Source organism: Amblyraja radiata, chromosome 27, assembly GCF_010909765.2.
Source record: "Amblyraja radiata isolate CabotCenter1 chromosome 27, sAmbRad1.1.pri, whole genome shotgun sequence".
NCBI lineage: Eukaryota > Metazoa > Chordata > Chondrichthyes > Rajiformes > Rajidae > Amblyraja > Amblyraja radiata.
This window is the reverse complement of record NC_045982.1, coordinates 26,266,999-26,286,975: the sequence shown is the minus strand read 5'-3', so window position 1 is coordinate 26,286,975 and position 19,977 is coordinate 26,266,999. Positions and strand designations below refer to the sequence as shown.

Here is a 19,977-nt window from a genome sequence, read left to right as displayed (position 1 = left end):
TCTACATTCTGTTGTTTTTATGGACTCTCATGTGGCTTATGAGTCCAATCCTGGTTTGCAGCTCACAGAACGAAGATGCCTGTGCGTGTGTTTGTTTAACGTGCACTTGATGTTGCACTCCCAAGAAGCGTACGGTCCTTCACAAATCAATCAACTAATTCCAATAACAAGAGAACCAAGACGATTGGAGCTGATAGCTGGTCCGCCGTTGAGGATACAGTGCACTCCCAAGTCATGGAGTTGAGAAGCAGCTGCAGGTTGTGCTGTTCTCCTTGTAAATGGTGGAAAGACTTTGCAGTGTTGGGAATTTAGCATCTGATTTCAACAACATTTAAAAGATGTTTCGACAGGTACATGGATAGGAAAGGTTTAGAGGGGTCTGGGCCAAACCTGGGAAAGTGGGACTAGTGTAGAAGGGGCATCTAGATTGGCATGGACAAATTTGTACTGCTGTATGACTTTATGAATCTCTATAGTAAGACCATAAACCTAAATTGTCTTTTATTGTTCATGGTATTTGCCTGGAAATTGTGTGGCACAAATGTCACCGAGTGTGAGGATTGTTTCGATCTTGCCCCATGAAGACGTGTGGTTTCATTTACTGCGGAATTGTGTGCATAATTGAAATTTATTCAAACATCGGGACGCATCCCCATTTCTGACCCTATGGACTGATGGACATCAACAATGACCACCTGTCTGCTGTATATGTACCAAGGACCTTTCCCTGCAATAAACACATCCCCAAAAATATTTTAATAGTTTTACTTTCAGAAATATGGGATATGTGGAGGACAAACATAGCGGCATTTTAAAAAATCGATCTTGTTAAAAGGTGAAGCAGACTCCATCTATTTCCAATTATGTTGTGTTCTTCCAATGTGCATAGTGAAAAAATAGGTTTGGTATTGAAACTGTAGATCTCTTATTAAAGTTACTCAGCAAAATGAAAATATTTATTTAAAGCTATTCTTATTCATATTATCCCATCAGTGCACACACTTTGAATCTCTTTTGAACCTAGCAGTGTGCTAATAGCTCTCCCTACCAATTTGCTTATACGTCTCCCCAGCACAGTACTGCACAGTTGTAGTTGCTTTATTTCAGTTAAGTGGTTAAACTAAAGACGGCTTTCTCAGATAAATATAAAAGATGCCGCAATAATATTTCGAAGAAGAGTAATGAATCTTTCCCTCTCCATCTCTTCCCCATTCTTGTTCTCCACCTAGTCTGTCTGTCTTTATTAAATTTTATCTTTGTTTGCTTCATTGTCAGCTTCCCCTAACTAACAATGATCTATTCTACATTTTCCGTGAACTTCATTCCCTTTGATGTCTCGTTTTAACACCTTACCCTTCTATATCTCTGTGTCTCCATATGAAGAATGGTTCAACCTGAAACGTCACTCAATCTTTCTATCCAGAGATGCTGCCTGTCCTGCTGGGTTACTCCAGCACTTTGTGTCTATCTTCAATGAAGTTCGCCTGTGTCTGTTGCCTATTATTTACACCACGATTAACGCCACTGTATTACCATGGCAAGCACCATATGAATGGAAATCTTTTTTCTTTTTTTAGGAATGTCTGCCACTGCAGATGGTTCGTTCAGTACAGCCGCTCAAGGAGGTGGCAACAGCGAAGCCCAACATCTGCTGCAGACGTTTTGGCCACGTGTCATGGAAGAGATACGCAACTTAACACCGGTATGCCTCGTCGCTTGTTGGCTTTGTGTCAATGATCACTGCTAAAAGAAAAACATTCTTTCCATGGGTCAAATATATAGTAAATATGTATGAGACAAAATTCCTTAAAATATTAAGCTGGCCTTTATAAGCCGTCAAAATTGGACAGTGGGCTAGTGTGGGATGGAATGCAGTTGCGGCACATGTGGTGTTATAGGCTGCGGCATGTGTTCAGGATGAGACTGATACCAGTCTTTAGACCAGTGTCCATGGTCAATCTCCCTCATTTCACCACTTGAAATAAGGGAAGCAGTGGTTCAACTAGTGAAGCTGTTTCCTCACAGCACCAGTGACATGGGTTTGATCTTGACCTCCAGTGCTTTCTTTGTGGATTTTGCATGCACTCATTGGACTACATGGATGCTCCAGTTTCTTGCTACTTCCCAAAAATGTACTGGTTGGTCAGTTAATTGGTCACTGGAAGTAGCCCCTAGTGTGTTGATTAACGGTAGAATCTGGGGTACAGTTGATGTGAATGAGGGGAAAATTAAAATTAGAGATAGGATTAGGGTGTCATGGTAGTAGAATTAATAGACTGGGGGGTCTTTTTATTTGCTGTATCACTCTACATTTCATTTATGACTCTACTTCATCTACACCCTCAACAATGCAAGTGGCTATATCAGGTCCTCTCAAGGTCAGTGGCTCTCCAGTTGTGTTTGTCAGCAAAATTCAATGACGTAGGTTGGGCTTTGTTCTTTTTGCCCTTTCTGATAAGCATCTGGAGTTGAGAGAAAACCAGTTACCACATTTCTATGTATGACTCAGCTGAGGTCCCAGATTTCCCATGAACATTTGGCAATACAATCCAGGATGCCGTTTATTATTGCCCCAGCCAGTTAGCATCTGACCTCTCTAGGTAGCCATTCCTGACCAATCATAAATGTTATTTTCAGCTATAGTCATAATTGTGCAGTTATTATTAGTGGAGGACATTTGTCACTCCAGTTGTAATCTCTAATTATTTTGTGATTCTTACTCCTTGACTAATTATTTTAATCACCGTACCTACAGAGGAGCACCAGAACCTGTGACAAACCCACTAATGACTTGACCCCAATGAGGTCGTCTCATTTACAATCAGTATCTGCATCCAATGCACAGCTAATTAGTTGTCCATCTTGTAATATCATCAGTGACGCAATTGGACTTAATTTTTCGCACAGTCACTCCCATTGTACCTGAGAATATGTTTTCATATCAAGCAGATAATGTGCGTCAGATCTCTGTTTAATAATTATTTTGTAAACACAAAGGATAGATCTGGTTTGTCAAATATCGCCTCTTTTCCAAATTGTGCTGAATGCTTCAGTGTCTGCTAATATTTAATTGAAAGGTTAAGATTTAATTGTTTTAAATAAAACATATGCTTTACATGTGGTTCTTCAACAATCCCGTTCTCTTGTTCTCAGAATGATTGCCAACATGGGCTATTTCTTCCTCTTCTTTGTTATCTAATTTCACTTAAGTTCTCAGTTTCTCCAGGTAGCTGAGACCCATGCATTCGCAGGCCCTTTGCCTTTCATTCTCTCTAACAATCAGCTAACGCACCATATCCCTTTCGCCCTTCAATACTGTGTTCATTGTTCTTTGATTCTTAGTTAAGTATTATTAATTTTAAAAATACTTGCTATTTTCATCAATATGCTTCCTTTCCCTTGCCAGCCATGTACATCCTACAAACCTCACCAAAGTGCATTAACTCGTACTCTCTTAATTTTAAGCACCATTGTTGGCTTTGCCGTCAGCTGCTTATGTGTTAATTTATGAATTTATCTCCTGTCTCTTTGCTCCAAAAAAAAAATATTTTGATCTTCTGGCCATCTGCTCCAATATCTCCTTGTGGTTTATTTTCACATTTTGTTTGAAGGTGTTCCAGTTAAATGCCTCAGGACCCTTCAATACATTTCCCAGTTTTTCTTACAGTTTAAGGATGGCTTCTATCCCAGTTCTGAGAGATTTTAGATAGCTGGTGAGGCCAATGTGGGTTCCACAAGTTCTGTATCAGGTGGGCAGGAGATAACTGCAGTGCCTAAATATTTTGGTAGGAGATGCACTTACCATTTGGTGTGTCTGTTTCAGGACTCCAGTTAGACCTGTCCAATGGTGCAAGCGGAGTACGAATTTGGCTTTTGTTGATCTGGAAAAGGACATTTAACATTGGGTCACTTATTATGCAGGGAGATTTGGTTCTGCAAGCATGACATTATTGGTACAACTGCTGTAGTTGGGAACAGAGAATATTGTTGACCTGTAGCCCCTGATCTTTCTGCTGGTTTGAGTTCCTGATCTTTTCCTCCAATGGTTAAATGCTCTATGGGTGAACTGAAAGTGGTGGATTTCTGTTCTTGGTGAGAGTGGCTGCTGAGGTGAGGCATTCCAGGGTAGTCTTGTGGATCTTTGTTGGTTGAATTTGTGGTATAGCAGGTGGGTGGATGACCCTTGAGTTGCAGATGTTGACATTTGTCCCATAGATTGGCTCCATTTCAGCGGGAAGCTTGCTGGAGATGAGGTGCTGTGTTGCTACATGAAAGACTGAGACAAGTGTTGAGGCTAGCGTGATGTCTTGCTTGACACCAGTGTACTCTGCGATTGGGCTAGTTGTGGGCCTGTTGTTTTAAGGTCACTGTTTCTGATACACAATAGTATGCAAGTTAAGGGGAGACATTTCTGCCTTTCGACCTTCTAAACATCTACCCTAATTTCTCCTTTTGTGGCTTAATGTCACATTTTATGTGCAAGTTCTCCTGTGAAGTGCCTTAGGGGAATTTGCTCCATTAAGACCCTATATAAATGCACCTTGTCAGAGTGAACATTTAGTTGAGCATTACTGCAGTCATTTCCTCCGGTGCTCAAGAATAAATTAAATTGTCTTTGGTACTTTTCCCATCTTGTGCTGCTCTGGTTTAGTGTACACTTTCCTCAAAGCAAGACAAAAAACAAGGCTTAGTTTAATTTGCTGTATAAAGGAAGATATCAATACTTGGGCAGACAGAATTACATGAAAAGTTGCTTTTAAGATGTTTCCCTACTTTGTATTTTTTCTATGAATTCTGTCTTTTAAACAAAAATGTTTTAATTTGTCGATACTCATCTCTGCTCATGTTTCAACTTCATTTTAGCATGCCTAATAATTCTTAATTTGATTTTTGGCGTTTAAAAAAACAAACTATTCCCTATCTGAAAGTCTCTCAATTGTTTACCAAGCCCTAATACTGCTTTTCAGTTCCAAAGAGGTGTGGTGTGATTTCCCTTCATTATAAAATAAATCCTTGCCTGTTACACGGCACCATTTTAAAATGAATTGAGGAGGACTTTTTAATGTATGGCAGGTTGTAAAAAAAGCTAAAATATTCCAACGTCGATTGTGATACAAGCCCAGATTCGCGTAATCGTAATCTCAATCCAAAACGTGAAAACATTCCAGAAATAAGACTGGCCTTATTTTGGAGGTGTCTGTGCTATTAAGAATAAATTTGGAATAGTCCATAGTTATTGATTATCATTTGAGCACAGGCCACCTTTCCCGAGTTATCTAGAAGTAGCAGAGGTAATTTGCTGGAACACATGCATTTTGGATGTTTGTTGTGAAGCTTTTGCATTGTGTTTTTAAACCACTCTTTCTGTCCTTTGTTTCATTATCTGACCCAACAGAATGATTTCAAGATGCAGGATCTTCCCTTGGCTCGTATCAAGAAGATTATGAAGCTTGATGAAGATGTGAAGGTACCATGGCAGTTTGTGCTGTAGTAATATCTAAAAATGAAGGTTACGTTGGGACACTGTTTCACTCTAAGTAGCATATTTTAGGAATGGGAAACTATCTACACCTGTGCGCACACACACACCCACCAAAACAAACGCTTGGGCTACAGATCACCAATACCAATTAACCGGTTGCAGCCCCACAGTGGTTGAAATGCTTTCACCCAGGTGATCAACACTAAGCCACCTTCCCTGGAAGTGTATGTAAGGGTAATGGAGAATCTAATTAGTAGCTCGTGCATGTTGATTTTATTGTTGATGTTCCCCTTTTAGAGTACAGACTAGACTAAGTGGGATCCGTTGGGTCCCAGTCACATGGGAGGCCTGATCCCCCAACACAACCCATTCCCCAACGCAATATTCCACCACTCACCCGTTTCCCCCAACGCAACCCATCCCCCAACACAATATTCCACCACTCACCCATAGCCCCTAACTGCAGCTGGGGACGGGTCGGCTTCAGGCAGGGTTCGGCGGGGAGTGTCCTGGAGCCGGGGGAGGGAAGCGGCTTCAGGCGGGGCCTGTCGGGGGCTGGTGGGGGGGGGGGGGGGGGGGGGGGAAACCGGTGCCGTGGCCTACCGCTGCTGCTCCCCACCGGCTTCAGGCGGGGTCTGCTGGGAGAGCATCCTGCTGTTGGGGACGGGACTGCTTCAGACGGGGACCGGCGGGAGCATCCTGTAGCCAGGGGAGTGGGGCAGCTTCAGGCGGGGGCTGTCAACGGCCGGGGGGGGGCGAAGTCCTGCAGCCTGGGGAGGGGGACGGCTTCAGGCGGGGCTGTCGGAGCATGTACGGGTGGGGGGAGCATCCGGGAGAGGGGGATGGCCGGTAGCGGGGGGCAGCGTCTTGCGGCAGGGTGATGGGGGCGGATTCAGGCTGGGGTTGCCGGCGACGGCAGCTGAGGCCTGTCGGGGGCCAGGGGAGGACAGCTGCCATGGCCTACCGCTGCCTCCCCCTGCCGCTGTCGTGGCCTATCACTGCCACTCCCCACCGGCTTCAGGTGGGGACCGGTGGGGAGCATCATGCAGCTGTGGACGAGACGGCTTCATGCGGGTGCCGGTGGGGGGGGGGGGGGGGGGGAGCATTCTACAGCCGGGGGAGGGGGACGGCTTCAGGCTGGGGCTGTCGGGGGCCGGTGGGGGGGGGGAGGAGAGCGTCCTACAGCCGGGGGTGCGGCCGGGGGAGGGGGACGTCGTGGGCTGATGGGGGGGAGGGGAGCGTCCTGCAACTGAGGGAGGGGGATAGCTTCAGGCGCGGGCTTTCGGAGCCGGTTGGGGAGAGGGGGGGCGCATCTTGCAGCCGGGGTAGTGGGGCGGCTTCAGATGGGGGCTGTCGGGGGTGGGGAACGTCCTGCAGGCGGGGAGGGGACTGCTTCAGGCGGAGGCTGTCAGGGGCGTCAGGTAGCACAGGAGAATGGTGAGTAAGATGGCAAAAAATCATAGCACTATTAGGTACCTTTTTTGCTCAAATGTAAATACAACACAAACTGGAAGAGGACAAGATGAGAGTTTTAGTTCAGGATAGATAGACAGTCAGATCAGATAGATAGATCAGACCGATAGATCAGACAGATAGATCAGACAGATAGATCAGACAGATAGATCAGACAGATAGATCAGACGGACGTATCCAGATTGACGATGATATTTTGAGTTTACGATGGTCATTTCCGGTCACGTGATCACATTGTATGAATGTGTATTTGACGAGATATTTTCGATTTACGATGGGTTTATCATAACGTATCCCCATCGTAGGAGCAGCTGTATAAGAGTTGAGTTACAATTTTATCTCTTGGTCTATTTCTGTTTCCTTTCTGTTTAATTTAGTATCTGACCAACCAAATCAGAATCTTGTATGATTGGGATTTAAATCCTTGCAGCTCAAAGTGCTTCATCATTAAGAAATAGTGCAGTGGCTCGCTATTATTAATTATCTTCAAAACTCACAAAAGTGTTTGTTCTGATTATTAAACAACGATCCAATAATTTTGTAGTTTTATTAACAAAATAACTTTTTTTTAAATTCTAGCAATGTGTATAAACAAATCTATCCACTCTGATGGTGAAGTTAAACAGAAATTAATGTAAAAAGTCTGCTAATTAAAACTTTGCTCACAGCATAACAGTGTCAAAGACTTCCTAATTCCTGACTCTTCCATTTGTGCCCTTTTGATCCTTTTATAGCTGTAAATCAGACTCCCTTTTTCTCACTGCAGAGTGTAGTACTTGCCTGTGGAAAAAGTAATTAATAGAAAACTGGTCCAAGAAGCATTCGAGATTAGTATGACACATCAAAGATAATTTGTGAGATTAAACTGAAGTCCAATGTGGAATGAAACCTGATACCTTTGTAGGTTATTTGGTGTTGCAAACATCCAGAGCGCCCAGTTTTAAAGACTACTGTCGCCTGATGTAGATCTACAAACAGACCTGTGGGAGACTGACAGCATACAATGCTGTAAACATCCATCGGAGATGTCTTTAGACTGAAACATATGATAGCCAGTGGAAGATGGGAACATAGATATTTGGTATCAAAGATAGAGGTGGTAATTTGATGAACTTGATCATTATGTTCAAACAAACTTTAGAAAAATAATGAGTCCAAAATGCATTTAACTATACCTGTATATAACTTAATGGTGTGGTTGCAGTTATATTACTGAACTACCAATCCAGGTCCAGTTGAACAATCTGAGATGTGGTTTCCAATGTCTGAATTTAAATTTAGTTGTGCTTTAATTTTTTTCATTGTCATTTATTTAAAATACCGTATTTCCCGGCAATGAAGACGCTATTTTTTACTTAAAATAAGGCCCGAATATTTCCCTGTGTCTTGGAGGCCGAAGGCTAGATTGTTAGCCAAGAAATATAGCCTTGGGCCAAATTGCTTTTGAAACATGGGGGGGGGGGTCTAACACGGCAACCTACGGCTCGGATCCAGCCCATAACCTGAACCCAAGCGAACTGACCTGGGAACTGCGGCCCATTCTCGGGACACGCAGCCGACCTGGGCGCAACAGCCAGACCTGGGGAAAGCGAGCTGACCTGGGAACTGCAGCCATTCGCGGGGCACACAGCCGACCTGGGTGTCACAGTCAGACCTGGGGCAAGCGAGCCGACCTGGGCGCTACAGCCAGTCCTGTGGCACGCAGGCTGTGGAGGTGTGTGGCGGTTGTCGGTCAAGTGAAAATAACAGAGAGAATAAGAATGCTGCCACCTTGTTAACAGACGCGCACAAAAGCAGTTGGTATTAGTTTTGAAATTCTCATTATCCCTATTTTTGACCTGGCTCGGAGACCGGACAGTGAGACCAACTCAAGAGCAAAGATCATAGAGCGGAGCGGTCAGTGGGCGATGGATAACAGGACAGCGGGCAGTGGAGCTTACTCCTGTGTCAGTGCGAGTAACCTCAACTGGTCCCTTGAACTAGTATTGTCATTCAATAAGAGCATAACTGATTCAACTTGTCCCGGTGTGCTCCCGTTTTTCCCACCATTTCTCCACCTGCCGTCACACTCCACCCCCCACCCATTCAGTCATTCAGAATGGAGGAGATCTGAAAGCCTTGGGAAAATTGAATTGTTACTTTCTTTCTTTATGTTTTTTTTTGAGCGTGAGAAATTCTATGTCCCGCCAGCCTTTTTTCAAAATTTAGCGACTCAAAATGGGGGTGCATCTTCATTGCTGGGAAATATGGTAAATAAAACACAAGTATGTTGAAGATTACTTTGAAACGGCTAAATTATCATAAGAATCAATCTTGTTCGCTAATATTCATTATGGACCCGAGACACATAGCAGTGTTTGGTTTAACTCAATTATACGACAATAAAAGCTGGTCTTGTCATGTTACATTCAAAACTTGAATCTCATTCTTCCCAAAATTGAAATGTTGTCAGGAGGAATGCTATTCATTGCTTCATTTTATTATATTATAAGTATATAATTACTTCATTTTATTATATTATAAGCTACTATACCTGGAGGTTCTCTTGTCCACCGGTTTTTCTGCACTAAGTGATACTTAATGAAGTTATTCCCATTCTGCCAGCATTTTCTATTCTGTTTTTTGAGCTTTTGTTTTCCCAATACCCCACACAAGTTTTCAGTCCGTCATCCAAGTTTCAGACAATTCCCTTGCACCTCTACCCAAGTTGTTTAAATAGGTCATTGAATGTATTGACCCAATACTCGTTCCTGTGAGACCCAGTTGGAAACCTGCCCCTGATCAAATTCGCACCTGGAAATTTGCTGTTCACAAGAGTTTAGCCATTTGTTCATCTATTGCAGCAACAACAGCAGCATGTTGGTTCCATGAGGTTCTGTCTTGGGAAGTAATCTGTTGTGACATACCTTAGTAAAATATCAGTGGAGTTAAATGAGCAAATGTGTGCTAAAATGATGGGTTACAAGTGTGAATATTCACTCACTATTGCACACTATGTCCAATTTGCAAGCAGAGTGTATGGCTTCACTTGGAAGGAAGAAGCAAGGGTCAGACGAGCAACGTTCTTGCCACAAAAGCACAGGGCAATATCCTTTTCAAGCAAGATAGCTCAACCACCTATCTTTGAATTTCTGGAAGGTCTTCCTCATTTAGTGTACTGAGGGAAGTTACAATTGTTCAGAACCTCAATCCCTGAGTGTCCTGCATCAACTAACTCGGCTGCCATTCCAAAACCTACAAGGCATGATCTTGTCTGCTGCGTTTTAAGTTTAGATCATTAAGGTACAGTGCATTCAGAAAGCATTCAAACTCCTTCACTTTTACCACATTTTGATACGTAACAGCCTTATTCTAAAATGGATTAAATTCATCAATCTACACACAATACCTCATAATATAACAGCGAAAACAGGTATTTAGAAATTTTTGCGACGTAATTAAAAAGAAATAACCGAAGTATCACATTTACATAAGTATTCACACCCTTTGCTATGACACTCAAAATTGAGCTTTGGTGCATCCTGTTTCCATTGATTATCCTTGGGATATTTGATTGGAGTCCACTAGTGGTAAATTAAATTGATTGTACATGATTTGGAAAGGCACACATCTGTCTATATAAGGTCCCGCAATTGACAGTGCATGTCAGAGCAAACACCAAGGCATGAAGACGAAGGAATTGTCTGGTGACCTCCGAGACAGGATTTTGTCAAGACAGATTTGGGGAAGGGTATAAAACAATTTCTGCAGCATTGCAGGTCCCGAAGAGCACAGTGGCCTCCATCATTCTTAAATGGAAGAACTTTGAAACCACTAGGACTCTTCATAGAGCTGGCCGCCTGGCCAAACTGAGCAATCGGGAGAAGGGCCTTGGTCAAGGAGGTGACCAAGAACCTGATGGTCACTCTGACAGAGCTCCAGAGTTCCTCTGTGGAGATGGGAGAAAATTTACAGTATTTTCTGTTTTCATTGTAACAATCCAGCAACAAGTGCATTTGGACTCTGGGGGTTTTGTAGACCTATGCCTCTGTTATTCATTAGCACTGTGCAGTCAGTAAGTACTTTGATCAGCCTGTTTCACAAAGAGCAGATGACAGGAGGAATTGTTAAGATGTAATCACTGCATGCTCTCTTTCTCTTTTGCAGATGATCAGTGCCGAAGCACCAGTGCTATTTGCTAAAGCAGCTCAGATTTTCATTACAGAGTTATCCTTACGAGCATGGATACATACTGAAGATAACAAGCGTAGAACTCTGCAGGTACTCTGAACACTCTTTGCTGAGTAGGAAGCTAGTTTTGGGATTGTGGGTTAAATCAAAATGTGAAGGGTCTACAACTTACTGTTCACTCTGTTTCTCATCCCATGGATGCAACTGATGAGTATTTACAGTATTTTCTGTTTTCATTGTAACAATCCAGCAACATGATTGTCCAAAACTGAATGCCTCAACTGATCACTCTTAACCTTGTCAAGGACGGGATGTAGACATCAACTAGATTCAAGGTTTCCAGTACAGAAGCTGGTCCTTTGACCCAACTCATTCTTGCTGACAAAGATGTCTATCTAAACTAGACCCATTGGGCCCATATCCTTCCAAAGATTCCCTCTTCATTTACCTTTACATGTGTCTTTAAATGATATTACTTTTATAATTCTAATTATACTTGCCACTGGCAGCTTATTCCATATACCACCTTCTCTTATGGAGGAAAAACTAGCCCCTCATGTCCCGTTTAAATGTTTCTCCTCTCATCTTGCACATATGCCCTCTGGTTTTAGATTTCCCCTCCTCTGGTGGAGAAAGGCTGTGACCATCGACGCTTATCTATGCCCTTCATAATTTTGCAACGCTCCATAAAATCACCCCCCAGCTTTTTACTTCAGGAAAAGCCGTCCCAACCTATCCAATCTCTTTATTACCTAAATTGTCCAGTCTTGGGAACTTTCCTATCAATGTTTTCTGCGTCCTTTCTAGCTTAATCACATCCTTGCGATGGAACCAGAATCGCACATAGTGCACCCAGGTAGGGAAAAGAAGGGGAATATGTTTAAATAGAAGTGCATGTCCTGCATTTCCAAACAGTCAGAATAGTGTGAAGTTCTGACAGAATTCTTAAAAGCACAATTTTCTTATTTCAGATGCTGTTTGTACATTTTCATTAAAAATTACTTAAGTGGTATTAATCTTAACAGCATTCCTTTCTTTGAATGAAAACAGTGCAGCTATTGAGCCTGGTTTCAGGCTATCCCTTGGAAAGGAGTTAACAGTTATAAGCAAGATAAAAGTTTGAACAGTTTGGTGTGCATTTGTTTTATTGGGAAGGAATATAATACAGAGCGTCTGGTTGAAATTTATACAATACAATACAATACATTTATTTGTCATTTGGACCCCGTTGAGGTCCAAACGAAATGCCGTTTCTGCAGCCATACATACAAAACAAAAAAGGCCCAAGACCCAACAATTTACACAAACATCCTTCACAGCGCATCTTCTCCTCGCTGTGAAGGAAGGCAAAAAAAACATATCTCTCCCCTGCACTCCCCTCTCCCCCCCATGTCAGAGTCAAAGACAGAGTCAAAGCCCCCGGCGGGCGATGTTAAATGCCCCGCAGCCATTAAAGCCACGCCGGGTGATGCAAGGCCACGCACCGGGTCTTGGTGTTGGAGCCCCGGCGGGCGCTCACAAAGTCCCGCGGCCATTCCAAGCCAATACTGTTTAAGGTACAAGTTTAAAACTCCTTCTGACACCTTTGTACTTGAGCTTGCAATAAAGCTTAATTGCAACTGGCAACTGTGCTTAACTTTATAGAAAGCATTTTTTTTAAGCTCAAGGAGAGCAAGAACATGTGTCCAGCTTTGTTGTCAAACACTCCTGCTCTCAATGAATGTGCAGTAATGGCAGAAATCTGAACAAGTAATTCCTGTTGATGCCCTGGAGAAAGCAATGAAAAAAGGTGCAAGGAACTTGAAAGTTTTGATCTTTTCTTGTTGGATAGCGAGAGTATAGGCAAAGTATGATTCCATGGGTATGGGGAGCCATCGGGTGGTAGTGTTCTGGTAGCACCTTAGGCATATAATTTACTGTGACAGTCTTTTGAGCCATGTGCCTCCCTTGTAAATTAAGCATAGGATAATGATTGGACCAGTTAATATCTGAAGCAAATGGGTCCATTTTACTCATAGTTCACAAAATAGGAACAGTTTGTTGTCCGTTCCTCGCTCCACTGTTTGCCCGGAGATGCTGCAGCAACTCCTCAGCTGCTGTGAACGAGTTTGAGTAATCGTGGACGGCACAGTGGCGCAGCGTTAAAACTGCTGTCTTACAGCGCCAGAGACCCAGGTTCGATCCTGCCTACAGGTGGTATCTGTACGGAGTCTGTACTTTCTGTGATTGCGTGGGTTTCCTCCGGGTGCTCCGGTTTCCTCCCAAGCTCCCAAAATGTACAGCTTTGTAGGTTAATTTGGCTTGAGTAAAATTGTGAATTGTCCCTAATGTGTAGGAGAGATTGCTGATCGGCGCGGACTCGGTGGGCTGAAGGCCCTGTTTCCGTGCTGTATCTCTAAAGGCTAAATCAGATTAGAGTATAGTTCTGCATTCAATCCACAGTTTCTGATTTACTCACTGCCGTGTTTGGGGAGAGGCCCGTGGAAAGAGAATGTTTGTATTTGCACTTTTAATTAAGATGGTCAGGGATTCCATGTTTTTGGGAGCTGTCATTCTTTGGATACAGAAAGATTTAAGTGACAATAGTTTTAATGCTGTATATGTATTGAATACATGTAGATATTTTGACCCAGGTGACGTTGGATTTACACATCACTTAAAAATAAAATGTATTAATGTGATGATGCTGTACAGGATGGTGTCAGCCTGGTTTCTACCCTGCTGATATCTGCTTATAGAAACTTTAAACAGATCGTTCCTAGCATATTATGCTGCTAGAATTCCCCTGCAAACCTTCAAACTGCACTCCATTGGCCTAACACAAATTGGGCTGTATTCCAGAGACCAGAAGTAATTTGTGCTTTGATCTGAAAATGAGGTGAAACACAGACTGGAGATGTTCTGTATGATAATCCTGTGCCTTACATCACCTTTATCCTTTCTCCTCTCTTCCCTTCCCCTCCCCTTCACTCACTCCAAATGAACCGTGCTTGTTGAGAGATCTCTCCTTCCCTCCCAGCATATTGTCATCGCACTGATCTGTTTGTATGGTGGTGTGTTTTCTGACATGCTTTTCATGATTCTCTTCTAACAGAGGAACGATATCGCCATGGCTATCACAAAGTTTGATCAGTTTGATTTTCTAATTGATATTGTCCCTCGGGATGAGCTCAAGCCACCAAAACGGCAGGTAAGGAGTTAAAATAAGAATATTGTTGGTCACTAGAAATCAAATCTGCACTTGTTCTCCAACTACTCTGCTCCAAGTCTATTAGTATTAGCTGCATATCCCTTTCGTCAAGTATGACAATATGGATGTTAGTACTGGCTGGAAAATGCTGTCCCAGTACATCAGGTGCTAGTGTAAAGTATTGTGGCAATGCCTAGGTGTCATGCTCACCATTTTTTTTTTTTTCACAAACCTTATTAATGTTATTTAACAGCTGATTAGAATTTAGCAGTCCTTGCCAGTCACTTGCAATGTTCTTAAGATCCTAATAAGTTTAAGAGGATCTGTTCCAAACAAAGTCCACAGTGTGTTTGCTTTAGTCGTGCGGCTTTTATTATTCTTATGCACAGTGTGCTTCAAACAAAGTAAATCTCGCTGAAAGGAACACAAGCTATAAATCCGTGGCCATGTAGTCCTTCAGTGTGCCTGACAGTCAGTGGACTTTCACACCAGGTACTGACTGGCTCTCTGTGTTTCAGATGCTGTCTCTATTTCAGTGGGTGTAGACTAAGAAGGGCATTTAGAAGAAATATGTAAATCTAATACGTTCAACTGTTTGGTTTTAAAACCGTGCTGTCCGTTTGCTCCTTGGGACATAACATGCAAACTAGTGCAGAGGTCATGTAAACATCTTTAACTGAAAGCTTGATGTGATAAGTACGGCTTTCAGTTAGATGTTTATGTTACCTTGTCACTAAAAGTCTCTGAATACCCTTGTTTCAGGCCGCTGGCTTCCCTAAGAAACTCAAGCATTACCGATTGTGTGAAACGAGCTGCTTTCTCGCACATGTTCTTGCCGTGGCGGTCCAGAAAGGGAGTTGCGGCTTGTTGTTTATTGCCTGACTGATTTGTGGTATTGAACTGAAACAGTCCATTGCGGAGGAGAGATTTTGATTTTAACGAGATTGTAAGAATACCAGTGTCACATAGCACTTAAAGATTCAGCCTGTGCACAGTGATGAGTTTTTAATTAAATCTTGATTGCATACTTGTTTAAGACTGCTATGCAGTACACCACATCTTAATGTTATTTTATCACGTTCTATCTAGCTTTACACTTTGCATGCTGATCTAGCCAAACTTATTGGTGCTGCATGTGCTAATATTCAGAAAATTGAGGCATCTTTTATATTTTTATTAGTAATATTTTACATTTTAAAAAGAGAAATACCAAACATGTATTTAATTCATTATAGCTAATTAATGCTGGGGACGGATGCCGGTTGAGTATCTTTCCTATTAGTTGGTGTTTGGTAAACTGGTTGATATTTTGTCATAGCGGAGATGTGGGTTAATTTTATGAGGTTCGCATGACATATTGTTAGGTAAAATGGGTCAAATCAATATATTGCATTTCAACTGGAAAGCATATGTGAGCGCTGGGGCCCTTATCTGAGGAGGGATGTGCTGGCATTAGAGAGGGTCCAGAGGAAATTTATGAGAATGATCCCGGGGATGATTGGGTTAACGTATTTTGACAGCACCAAGTCTGTACTCGCTGGAGTTTAGAAGGATGAAGGGGGGCATCCTTGATACTTCGCGAATAGTGTAAGGCCTGAATAGAGTGGATGTGGCGAGGATATTTCCACTCGTGGGAGAGTCGAGGATCAGAGGACACAGCCTCAGAATAAAATGACGTACCGTTAGAAAGGAGATGAGCAGGAATTTAAGGGTGGTGAACCTGTGGAATTCACAGCTGTGGAGGCAGTCATTGAGTAGAGATTGACAAATTCTTAATTGGTAAGGGTGTCAAAGGTTATGGGGAGAAGGCAGGAGAATAGTGTTGAGGGAAAGATAGATCGGCCATGGTTGAATGGCAAAGCAGACTTACTTGATGGGCCAACTTATGAAATTAGCAGCACTGAATGGCGTGACTTCTTTCGTGAAACTTTTCCAGAATTTGAATGATTTTAAGCACTATCTTTAATCTGATTCTCCCAAGATTCCACTGTTTCTGTTTCTATGATAGTTATTTCTGCAGCTATTTTGGTATTTTCACAACACTTGGTGCCACAAATCTTAATCTCCCTTTTCTGTAGCTCTTCATAACTGCATTGAAAATCGTCAACCATTCCTTGTCATTTCTGTATACCTTGACTTTATCATCTTCTATTTCGCTTTTTGGTCATGCGTGTACTCTTTTGAGATGATCAATATGATTACTGTCTTTAGCTCGGGGAGAGCTAGCTAACTGGACAGATAATTGTCTTCATGGGAGATGATAGTGGAAGGTTATTTTATTGTACTGGAGGCCTGTGACAAGTGGTGTGCATCAGTGATTGGTGCTCGGCCCTTTGCAGTTTGTGGTTTATATTAATGATTTTGATGAGACTTTAAAGGCATGATTAGTAAGTTTGTAGATGACACTAAAGTGGGTGGCAGCACAGATAATGAAGATGGTTATTAAAAATCACAACAGGATCATGATCTTTGGCATGTGGACGAAGGAATGGTTGATGGAGTTTAATGCAGATAAGTGCGAGGTTTTCATAGTTCCTTGAAAGTGGCACATGGGTAGATAGGATGATCAGGAAGAGTTTTGGTGCATTGGCTTTCACCAGTCAGGATATTAGTTTAGTTTAAAGATACAGTGCGGAAACAGGCCCTTTGGCCCATCAAGGCAGCACCGACCAGCGGTCCCTGCACATTAACACTACTAGACACACTGGGGACTGAAGATCTCGGAGAAAACCCACACGGGTCATGGGGAGAACGTACAAACTCCGTACAAACAAACACCCGTAGTCAGGATCGAACCCGGGTCTCTGGCACTGTAAGGCGATAGCTCTACTGCTACGCCACCGTGCCTCCCATATTGAGTTAAGAAGTTGGGAGATTATGTTACAGTTGTACAATACATTGGTGAGGTCACATTTAGAGTATTGTGCTCAGTTCTGATCACTCTGCTGTAGAAATAATGTTGTTGAACTGGAAAGAGTATAGAGAAGATTTACAAGGATGTTGCCAGGACTTAAGGGCCTGATCTATTTGAAGATGTTGAGCAGGCTAGGACTTTATTCCTTGGAGCACAGGAGAATGAGGGGGGGGGGGGGGGTCTTACAAAGGTGTGTAAGGTCACAAGGGGAATAGATAGAGTGAATGTAGAGTGTCTTTTGCTCACAGCTGGGGAATCAAGAACCAGAGGACATAGATTTAAGGTGAGAGGGGAAAGATTTAATAGGACGCTGAGGGACAACTTTTTAATACAGAGGGTGGTGGTTATAGGGAACGAGCTGCTAGAGGAGATAGTTGGTGAAGGCAACAACATTTAAAAGACATTTGGACAAGTACATGGATAGGAAAGGTTTAGAGGGATATGGGCCTTACGCAGGAAGCTGGGACAGGTGTAGATGGGGCATCTTGGTCAGCATGTGCAAGTTGGGCCGCAGAGCCTATTTCCATGCTGTATGACTGACACTATTTACGGAACTAAAACTTTGGAAAGCTGAAGACTGTTTCAATAACATCTAATCTTATCCATCCCTCAGGTGCTCAATTATGCATTTCCAGATGTGAGATAATATTAGTAAATATTATTAGACTCTGCATCCATTATTCATCAACGAGGTTTCTGTAAGGACATTGCTGAAGTCTCCAACAATACATTTAGGACATTGCTGGCAGATACCACCATTACAATGGAGTATTGTGAGAAGCCTGATTTGTCTTCAATTCTATTTTTTTTTTCTGTTCCCATTTGATCAGAAGAAATTGCTGATTTCTCAGATTATTTTTGTATTTAGTCTTGATGAAAGATATAATGAGCTGGAAGAAATTCAGTATTGTTTCAAGAATCAAAGAATCTTTTGTCCTACCTTTGTGGATAATTCACCCACTGCAAAGCTGGAAGGTTGCCTGTGCAGTGCTGCTTTCCGGTGTTACATAGCTGTTTTCTTTATATCAGCACCGTTGTTTGATCTATCAGCAACACGAGGTCCATAATTTCTTCTCTCGCTGTTTCATCTGTGGACATATAGCTGGCCAATATGTGTTTTTTCTTTGAGTGGGTTCCTGGAGAGCGAGCCCAAACATCAAAGAATGCAATCATTTTGCATCCAGCTCGTGACATTAGCATGCCTTTGGTAGGTTCTCTAATGTTCTACAAAAACTTCATTCATTTCTAAAGTTCTTTGTCATTCAGATATAAAATTTCATCTCTTCTTAATACACTCTGTGTTAGAATAACAGCATTCAGCACATAGAATATTTCGTGAACTAACAAAAGTGGCTTCTGTTGTTCTACAACTTCATTCAGAAACCTGCTGTTGGCTGTTTGGCGTGTTTTTAAGGTAGTTTTATTTTCCTCCTCCTGAAGTTATCATTTGTTTCATGGTGATGTTTCAGTTTACTAGTGTTGCATTTGGTAAGCAGTATTTTGCAAATAGGGCACAGCAGTTCTCCATCTTCAACAGTGAATGTAAAATCTTGCTTAATGTATTCTTTTGCCTGGGCTGCATTTCCTGCAATTCGATGATGCCATTGTTAGTACCTCATAAATGTAGGGCTACTGACAAGTTAAATCTTATGAATACATCCTGTAATTCACAGGCCCTAACCTCCTCGGAAACGTTCTGCAGGCAAATCACAAACACATTCAGCAAAATGGCCAAATGTCATCTGAAGTCGTGTTCTTGTGAAACTTCATGCTGAGTATGTTCTGGCAATTCTGCTGAGATTGGAGAGCAAAGTGCACTGTGCATTCTAGCACCCTACTCCACTTCCTGAGGAACCTACCATGTTTGCCACTAATCTCTGAGAGCAGCACTTGATCTGTAAAAGAGTCACATGCAGCTTGCAAGCTGTAGTTTGGCCACTCTTGCTTTCTGCTGTGATTAACGGCATAACTTTCTAGACCTAGCTACCACAGAAATCTGGAACTATCTTTTGAGGTGGTTTTGTGGTTCTGGTCCCTGAAACTGCTGGGTTATTTATAACTGCTGGGTTATTGAATGACTTTGGTGGATGTCTAACAGTGGTTGCCTTGTTCGCTGCCTCACAATAGACAATAGGTGCAGGAGTAGGCCACTCGGCCCTTTGAGCCAGCACCGCCATTCACTGTGATCATGGCTGATCATCCACATTCAGTCCCCTGTTCCTGCCATCTCACCATCTCACCCTATCTTTAAGAGCTCCATCTAACTCTCTTGAAAGCATCCAGAGAATTGGCCTCCACTGCCTTCTGAGGCAGCGAATTCCACAGATTCACAACTCTCTGGGGGAAAAGGTTTCCTCATCTCCAAATATTCCGCTTTTTCGTCTTTTATAATTGACTCCAGCATCTTCCCCACCACCGATGTCAGGCTAATTCGTCTATATTTGCCTGTTTTCTCTCTCCCACCTAAATTCACCTGCTTCAGTATTCAAGGGTCCAATTTTGGTCTTAACTAATCTCTGCAATGGGTTAGTTTAGAGACGTAGCATGGAGCCATGCCCTTTGGCCCACTAGATCCACGTTGACCATCGATCACCCATTCACACTAGTTCTATGATATCCCGGTTTCGCATCCAGTCCCCACACCCAGGAGGCAATTCACAGAGGCCGACAAACCCGCAAGTCTGGGATGAGGGAGGAAACCGGAGCATCAGATTGATCAGTTCTTGATTTGTTCTGATCAAATGCAAT

At 42.6% G+C, this 19,977-nt stretch overlaps 1 protein-coding gene across 3 annotated transcripts in view; it reads left to right on the top strand.

Moving 5' to 3' along the window:
• The window catches only part of nfyc (nuclear transcription factor Y subunit gamma), a 77,013-nt gene that overhangs the window by 22,762 nt on the left and 34,274 nt on the right, over nucleotides 1-19,977 (top strand). For all 3 annotated transcript variants that reach the window (XM_033045507.1, XM_033045505.1, XM_033045506.1), the window contains exons 2-5: nucleotides 1,578-1,702; nucleotides 5,396-5,467; nucleotides 11,102-11,215; nucleotides 14,220-14,315. In XM_033045507.1, the coding sequence (XP_032901398.1) occupies nucleotides 1,580-1,702; nucleotides 5,396-5,467; nucleotides 11,102-11,215; nucleotides 14,220-14,315 (405 nt within the window). In that variant the 5' untranslated portion in view covers nucleotides 1,578-1,579. The remainder of the gene's footprint in view (nucleotides 1-1,577; nucleotides 1,703-5,395; nucleotides 5,468-11,101; nucleotides 11,216-14,219; nucleotides 14,316-19,977) is intronic.